The sequence below is a fragment of the Nothobranchius furzeri genome, chromosome 14, assembly GCF_043380555.1.
Source record: "Nothobranchius furzeri strain GRZ-AD chromosome 14, NfurGRZ-RIMD1, whole genome shotgun sequence".
Taxonomy (NCBI): Eukaryota; Metazoa; Chordata; class Actinopteri; order Cyprinodontiformes; family Nothobranchiidae; genus Nothobranchius; species Nothobranchius furzeri.
In genome coordinates this window covers 37,061,747-37,070,368 of record NC_091754.1, presented here as the reverse complement: position 1 = coordinate 37,070,368, position 8,622 = coordinate 37,061,747, and the positions used below count along the sequence as shown (strand labels likewise).

Sequence of the window (8,622 nt, the reverse complement as noted above, 5' to 3'; positions counted from 1 at the left end):
TATATTTCTGTTTGGGTGCCATCTCCTCCACATCTGGCCACTGTTGGTCAGGTGCTAACGTGCCGTCAATCAGCCTGAGCTTTGTTCGCATTTAGAGAGAATGTGTCTGCTGGCCATGAAGCTGACCCCCACCCGCCTGAAGCAAATAGGCTGAGCGGTCATTGTTTTGTTTGTGCTGCTTTGGTTTCTGAGACATTACAAGTTTTATTTATAACCTACACCATAATAACACAGCTGGTTTTATACACAGCAGCAGAACTCTTTTTTTTTCTAGTTTTAGTTTTTATGAATGTTTTGTATGTTTCAGTACATAAACTGATATTTCTGATTATACCAGAGCATAAACAAACAAAAGGTAGGCTAAAGTTTGTATTTGTTTCAGTTGAAACTGACATTACAGGAGAAGTGATTATAAGCCTACATTGTTTTTTCACAGCAGTCAGTCAGTTTCAGGAATGAACTTCACCCAGTCCTCAAAAGGTATACCTCAAGCTGAAAGGCCTTCTTGTCCAGCAGAAATGCCACCGGAGTCTACCTCTGCTTCACCATCACTTTCCTGATCACTGATTTCCAAATCTGACCAGATGTTATGTCTGTTCAGCTTCACAAAAGTGCACAGGGCCTTTGCTGACATCTTGTCTTCTAGCTGATGACTCATCGCTGTCCATACTGGGGCAGCTGGAGTGGCCTTTTGCCATTTTGGATCATGGCCTGAATTGCAAAGGATTGCAAAAACAGAATCTTTATCTACAGATGGCTTTAGGCATCTGAATAAGAAATAAAATAAACTGATTAGGATGGATCAAAAGATGACTTATGACACTGTTGGGTATATGATCAGCATGGAGACATAAATCATGTTCTCCAGTCTACACTGAGGTATTTTGTGCATTGGATTTAACATCGGGGCTACACAGTGGCGCAGTGGATAGAGCTGTTGCCTTGCAGCGAGAAGGTCCTCGGTTCGCTTCCCAGCCTGGGAGTTTGCATGTTCTCCCTGTGCATGCGTGGGTTCTCTCCAGGTACTCCGGCTTCCTCCCACAGTCCAAAAACATGACTGTTAGGTTGATTGGTCTGTCTAAATTGTCCTTGTGTGTGTGTGTGTGTGTGTGTGTGTGTGTGTGTGTGTGTGTGTGTGTAACAGGGACGAAATTTTGATGTGGGGTTGTTATGTAAAGATCCCTTGACACGTCACGTGCCCATCTCAATAATTTTTCCATCCTCAATATATATATATATATATATCAAAGTTAAAAAATGTACAACTCTATTATTATTTTTATTTATTATCATAATTGAAGTGCAGTTTTGGCTGTTGACAATGGATAGGCCATTGTATTTATTGTTTTGGTCTTTTTTTATTGTTTTTGATGCAACATTTTCTAACAGGGAGTGAGATTCCTTTTTTATTTAATTTTTGTTTGTTATTTTTATTCATTTAGAAGTTCTGGTTCTGGACATTTCAATGTTAAATGAAGGTTTATTTGTTGCATTTTAAAGGGTGTACTTGCATTATTATGATATATTAACATTATATTAGTGGTTATTTTGGTCTAGATAATGTTGACAATGATATTGTTTATCATCAACAATTTGTTGGACAAAATATCGTCCAGCAAAATACTTTCCCAGGCCTAGTCAAAAGTATAAAAATTATTTATAAATAAACGGTCCCTCCTGAGATCTGGCCGTTTGTTCATTTGCTGTGTTAGAGGACATGCTGAACTAATGTTTTACACATGATCATCACCCTAACATTTGAGTGTATAAAAACATATTAAATATGTTTTTTCCCTTAAAAGTGTTTAAACAGTTGTTGCATTTCAACACACAAAAAATAAATGGAAAAAATTAGATAAATCTAATGAAAAGAGTACATCTTTGACATTAAGCTTAAAAAAATCTGTTGACAATGATACTGTTCATTTTTCAGAGCTTTTTAATGTGAAAATATACATTGCAATAGATAAGTTTACAATAAAGTTAAATGATAAAAGTTTTGAAGTTACACTTCTACTACTACTAGTAATAATAATTATGATGATAATAGTAATAATAAAAAAATAATTATAATAATGCGAACAAATTGTGTCTGAGGAGTCAGTTATGTGGAGGAGATGAGTTTGTAAAAGTTAGTTTTGAGTATGTTTGTGAAGGAGGAGGTGAGTCTGAGCTTAATGCAGGGGTGTCACATGTTCCAACTTACGTTTTGACTTTGAAAGAAGTCTCTTATATCCACTTTTCGTTTTCTTGACATGCTGCCTCCTGACTGTGCCTAACTACCAAAGACTCACAAATGAACACTTATTCAAATGTTATGTAATGGAAGCTGAGCTGAGCTCTGATATTACACAGCGTCTAGTTAACGATGTGATTCAGTACCGGTGTTCCCTAGTGGCTCCAAACTAGCGAAACAACGTGAGCACGTTCTGACTGTTTACAACTTGAATGACAGCAGCAACAGCCAATAATACGTTAGCAAGTATCAGCAGAGCCAATAGATTAGCTTTTGGGCGGGTCTAATAGGAAACCGGTTTCCGTTTCGGTCCTAGTGCTCAACCAAATCCATTTAATGGAGCGTAATATTGTTTTTGGACGGAAAAAAGTGCAGGGGACCAAAACTGCCTTTTGAAAAAGTGGGGGGGGGATATGTCCCACCCGTCCCCCCCCCCCCAAAAATTACGTCCCAGGTGTGTAAGATTGTTTGTCCTGTGTGTCTCTGTGTTGCCCTGCGATGGACTGGCTCTCTGTCCAGGGTGTACCCCGCCTGACTGCCCGCTGACCGCTGGAGATAGGCATGGATGTAATTTTGGGGGGGGACGGGGGGGACATGTCCCCCCCACTTTTTCCAAAGTCAAGTTTGGACCCCTGTACTTTTTACCATCCAAAAACAATATTACGCTATATTAAATTGACACTGGTTGAGCTCTAGGACCAAGCAGAAAACAACCGTTTGTGTTGAAGCCTGTTTCCCATTAGAACGTACTGTAAAGACACCCACCCCCCCCCCCGTGTCCCCCCCACTTCTAAAGTGAAAATTACGTCCATGGAGATAGGCACCAGCCCCCCCGCGACCCTGCATGGACAAGCAGGTTCAGAAGATGGATGGATGGGTTTTACGTTGGGCTATAATTAAGTAAATACTCTTACCTTGACCAAATAAATAATCGGTTGTAAAAATTCCAATGAAATACAACTAGTAGTTTTTTTTCCTGCCAAACCTTTTTTATGTGATGCAAAGACTGCTAGCTTGTTCGTTTGTTGTAAAAATGTTGATGGAAATGCCGATTGTTCTAATGTTGTTTTCAATACTGTAAAGTTGTTTGTTTAAGTTCTTACAGGTGCCTGTTTGGAGTTCTACTCCTAGAGATGTGCCAATTTTTTCCTAATGTAATCTTAAATTGATAAAAGAAACGTAATTGAACATTTAAATTATTGTTCAAGTATAACAAATTTAGAACATTTAATAACGAGTTGGTTTTTCATTGTTTTTGCAGAACTTTATTGAACATTCAAACACAAAAGACACAGTCATTTGAAAAAATATTGTCAAGCATTTTTTCATAAAACGTGGCAGTACAAACAAATATTTTACCTGCACAACTCAGCACAAACAAAGCACTAAAAACTACGCTGGATCGTTTTGGTGCAGTCCGGGTGGGGGGGGGGGGGGGAGTGACGTCATTGCCCCAAAATGTAACTTGTAATATCTCAGCAACCGCAGCAGCACAAACAAAAACCTTACCTGCACAAACTAGCACAAACGTAACAATAAGCAAGGAGACAGGTCCGGTTCTTTTTGAAGCTACCCAAGGGGCTGATGATGTCATCACCCCAGAGTAAAACTTCTAATATCTCAGGAACTGTAGAAGCACAAACAAATATCTTACCTGCACAAATCAGCACAAACAAAGCACTAACCGCACAGCCTATTTGCTTGTACTTTTCAAGTGGGTCAATGGCACCCCCAAAGGGTGGCCGGGGGGGGGGCTATGGCAATCCATAGAAATTTGCTGGCCCCCCCAGGAAAAGCTAGTGTTAATAAATCATATTAATGTTCACTCAAACCATGAATTTATCTCATTTATTCAAGACATAATTTGTAAAATTAATTAAAAATAATACAATAATGAGTAAAGTTTTATTCTGTACAGCACTTTGGTCGGCTGCCATGCCGTTTTTAAATGTGCTTTATAAATAAAGATGGTATGGTATGGTATGGTATGGTAAAGCAATAATCAGAATAAGTAGATAATTTTTATCTCCATAGTTTTTTGTGATCACAGCAACAGGTGAGTTAAACTAAAAAATAAAAATACTCCAAATTGCACCCTGCACATGTTATATAGTATATCTTCACTTCTTGGGAACATCCCATTCTCAGTCCTCATTCTGAACTTTGGTTTTATTTAATTGTCTAGTTGTTTTCCCTGCGTTGGTCCAGCTTCTGGTCCACTGCCCTTTCCACAGACTGATGGTCTGATCACATTGTCCTCCTTGGTAAGAAGTGGGTGGAAGAGTGGTAGGGGCCCACACTGTTGCCTCTCCGGAACTGTCCTCTGTGGGAAAGAGCCAGGTAGTTTCCTGGGTAGGACACAGATGAGTAGGTGGTGTAGTGGTTCTCCAATAGGTTCTCCTCGAACAGGCAATCATCATCAAACTGCTCCTGAAGGGAGAACAGACACAGAGAATGAACGTTACATGATTTTTACTTTGCTTTTGTAAACCAGGGAAGCTGGTAGGATGAGAACACCTGTGTAACTGAGTCAGAATATCAGCCCTACGTACCGCTGCATAAGCCAGTCCTCCTGAGCTCATACATAGGTACAAACCACTCTTCACCCCTCTGATTCCCACCACTCCATGTTTCATAGCAAACACTGTCAACCAACCTGGAGGAGATTCAGACACACAGTCAGACTACAGACTACACAATGTCCCAACACTTTAGACATCATTTTATATACTGAGATTGTTTAGTGTCTAAAAGGCTGTTACACTGGTGAAAATCTCACTAAATATTCTGAAACAGGAAGATCAAAAAACTGAAGAGAAATCATCAACATCTGTGCACATGAGCCTGAACAAAAGCAGCTTAGAGTCGAGTGAATGACTGATTGTGTTGTGAAGCGCCTTGGGGGGTTATAGAACCCTTGGACGGCCATCAATCCATCCATCCATCCATCCATCCATCCATTTTCATCCGCTTATCCAGAGTCGGGTCGCAGGAGCAGTAGCCTAGGCGAGAGGCCCAGACTTCCCTCTACCCATCCACTTGGGCAAGCTCCTCCGGGGGAATCCCAAGACATTCCCTGGCCAGGTGAGAGACATAGTCCCTCCAGCGTGTCCTGGGTCTAACTTTAGGTCTCCTCCCGGTTGGACGTGCCCTGAAAACCTCACCAGGGAGGCGTCCAGAAGGCATCCTTACCAGATGCCCGAGCCACCTCAACTGGCTCCTCTCGATGTGGAGGAGCAGCGGTTCTACTCCGAGCCCCTCCCGAATGACTGAGCTTCTCACCCTATCTCTAAGGGAGAGCCCAGCCACTCTTCGGAGAAAACTCATTTTGGCTGCTTGTATCCGCAATCTCGTTCTTTCGGTCAGTACCCAAAGCTCATGACCATAGGTGAGGGTAGGAACATAGATTGACCGGTAAATTGAGAGCTTCACCTTCTGACTCAGCTCTCTCTTCACCTTGACAGACCGATACAACGTCCGCATCACTGCAGATGCAGCACCAATCTGCCTATCGATCTCACGCTCCATCTTACCCTCACTCGTGAACAAGACCCCGAGATACTTAAACTCCTTCACTTGGGGCAGGACCTCATCCCTGACCCGGAGAAGGCGTTCTACCCTTTTCCGAATCAAGACCATGGTCTCAGATTTAGAGGAGCTGATTCTCATCCCAGCTGCTTCACACTCGGCTGCGAACCGCTCCAGCGAAAGCTGAAGATCACGTTCTGATGAAGCCAACAGGACCACATCATCTGCCAAAAGCAGGGACCTGATCCTCAGGCCACCAAAACGGATGCCCTCCACACCTTGGCAGTGCCTAGAAATCCTGTCCATAAAGGTTATGAACAGAATTGGTGACAAATGACAGCCTTGGCAGAGTCCAACTCTCACTGGGAACGAGCCCGACTTACTGACGGCAATGCGGATCAAGCTCTGACACCAGTCATACAGGGACCTAACAGCCCGTATCAGAGAGCCTGGTACCCCATACTCCCGGAGTATCTCATCCACCCCCTGAGCCTTGCCACAGAGGAGTTTTTCAACCACCTCAGTGACCTCAGCACCAGAGATTTGAGAGGCCAACCCAAAGTCCCCAGACTCTGCTTCCTCACTGCAAGACATGTCGGTGGGATTGAGGAGGTCTTCGAAGTATTCTGCCCACCAATCCACAACGTCCTGAGTAGAGGTCAGCAGCACACCGTCCCCACTATAGATAGTGTTGGTAGCGCACTGCTTTCCCACCCTGAGGCGCCGGATGGTTGACCAGAATCTCCTCGAAGCCGTACGGAAGTCTTGCTCCATGGTCTCACCGAACTCCTCCCATGCCTGGGTTTTTGCCTCAGCGACCACCCGAGCCGCGTTCCGCTTGGACTCCCGGTACCCATCAGCTGCCTCTGGAGTCCCACAGGTCAAAAAGACCTGATAGGACTCTTTCTTCAGCTTGACAGCATCCCTAACTGCCGGTGTCCACCATTGGGTTCGGGGGTTACCACCACGACAGGCACAGACTATCCTGCAACCACAGCTCCGGTCGGCCGCCTCAACAATGGAGGCATGGAACAGGGTCTATTCAGACTCAATGTCCCCCGCCTCCCCCAGAACATTTTGGAAGTTCTGTCGGAGGTGGGAATTGAAGCTCATTCTGACAGGAGACTCTGCCAGACGTTCCCAGCAGACCCTCGCGATACGTTTGGGCCTGCTTGGTCTGACCGGCATCCTCCCCCACCCGCCCTCGACTACCACCCGTCACACACTGCACCCGACCCCTTTGGCCCCTGCCACAAGTGGTGAGCCCATGGGAAGGGGGACCCACGTTTCCTCTTTGGGCTGTGCCTGGCCGGGCTCAATGGGTGAAAGCCCGGCCACCAGGCACTCGCCAATGTGCCCCACCTCCAGGCCTGACTCCAGAGGGGGGCCCCAGTGACCCACGTCCAGGCGAGGGAACACGGTTTCCATTTATATAATTTATCATAAGAGGTCTTTGGGTTGCTCTTTGTTTGATCCCTCACCTAGGACCTGTTTGCCATGGGTGACCCTACCAGAGGCAGAAAGCCTCAGACAACTTAGCTCCTAGGATCATTGAGACACTCAAACCCCTCCACCATGGTATGGTGGCAGCCCAGGGACAGCACTGTACAAATACAGGCCATTTACCATTTATAGTCAGCAAACGAATCTAAGCAGGGATGTGACTTCACTGGAGCTGTGGAACCTGGTGGAGGCTGAGGAGAACCTGGAGTTATTCTAAGTCACAAACATTTTAATCTAAAAGACTGGTAAACCTTACCCAGTACCACTGTTTATCGGTTTGGACTGAACTCACAGTACTGAGTGGGTCTGTGTACGCCTCTCACTGAACCATCTGCTGAGATTTGGATATGGAAACCAATTCCTGCTCGGCAGTAGAGCAGCTGCTGCTTCACTGCTTGTCTGACTGTGGAGGAACTTGGACCTGCATGGAAAAAGATGGATTATAGAAGCACAGCAGGACTCTGGGTGTTGTTTCTTACTGACTAAAAGAGAAGTCAATACTGGACACAAAGAATGTCACAGACTTCAAGCTGAAGCTGGAGACAATGAGAGACAGAGCAGACTGGACTTTCACAGAAAGCTAGGATCCTTCAGTTTTTGCAGAAGATGATCCAGATATCCCATAAGTCTGCAGTAATCTGCCAGGGCAGCAGAATCAGAACCACTGGCTGTAAAAAGCCTAAAGAAACTGAAAAAGAGGGCTGGTTCTGTTCTGGGACAAGCTCTGGGGCTGGTAGGACAGAGGTCTCCATAGAGCTGGGGTATTCAAATCTGGGCCTGGAGGTGTAGTATCCAGCACTTTTTAGGTTTAACTCTGTTTCAGCACACCTGATTTCAATCAGCAGGTGATTAACAGGCTTCTGCAGAGCCCGATGAGCTGCTGCACAGGTGAATCAAGTGTGTTGAATGAGAGAAACCACTAAAACATGCTGGATACTGGACCTCCAGGCCCGGAATTGAATACCCCTGTCATAGAGCATTGATCTTAAACTCAGAGACCTCAAACAACGCCTAAACCCATTAGGCCAGACCTGGGCATTTTACGGCCCGCGGGCCACATCCGGCCCTTTGGTTGACTTTGACCGGCCCGCGTAAGGTTAATTGGAAATTACAAAATAAATGTATTTTCTCATTTTACCTCATGCATGGGCTAAGGCTGCATTGCTTTTATTTTGAAGTTGTTTTTTACGTGCACAATGACGCAATACGTATAGCAACAAGTGCCCGCGGTTGACATGGTGATTGTAGCCCGAGAAATGTCCGCTCATGGAAAAAAAAAAAGAAAGATGCCGAATGCAGGATTTTCAACAAAAATTGGACTGCTAAGTATTTTTTTTACTGAAGTCGGAGGTAAA

The 8,622-nt window shown here is 44.5% G+C and overlaps 1 protein-coding gene across 1 annotated transcript; it reads right to left on the bottom strand.

Moving 5' to 3' along the window:
* Positions 1 to 4,227: 4,227 nt before the first annotated feature.
* Positions 4,228 to 7,701, bottom strand: fgf9 (fibroblast growth factor 9; the record flags this gene model as incomplete). The annotated part of the gene is made up of 3 exons (XM_070544356.1): positions 4,228 to 4,666; positions 4,789 to 4,892; positions 7,560 to 7,701. Coding segments are annotated over 3 exons (429 nt in total), but the record flags the coding sequence as incomplete, so codon positions are not given.
* Positions 7,702 to 8,622: the final 921 nt, after the last annotated feature.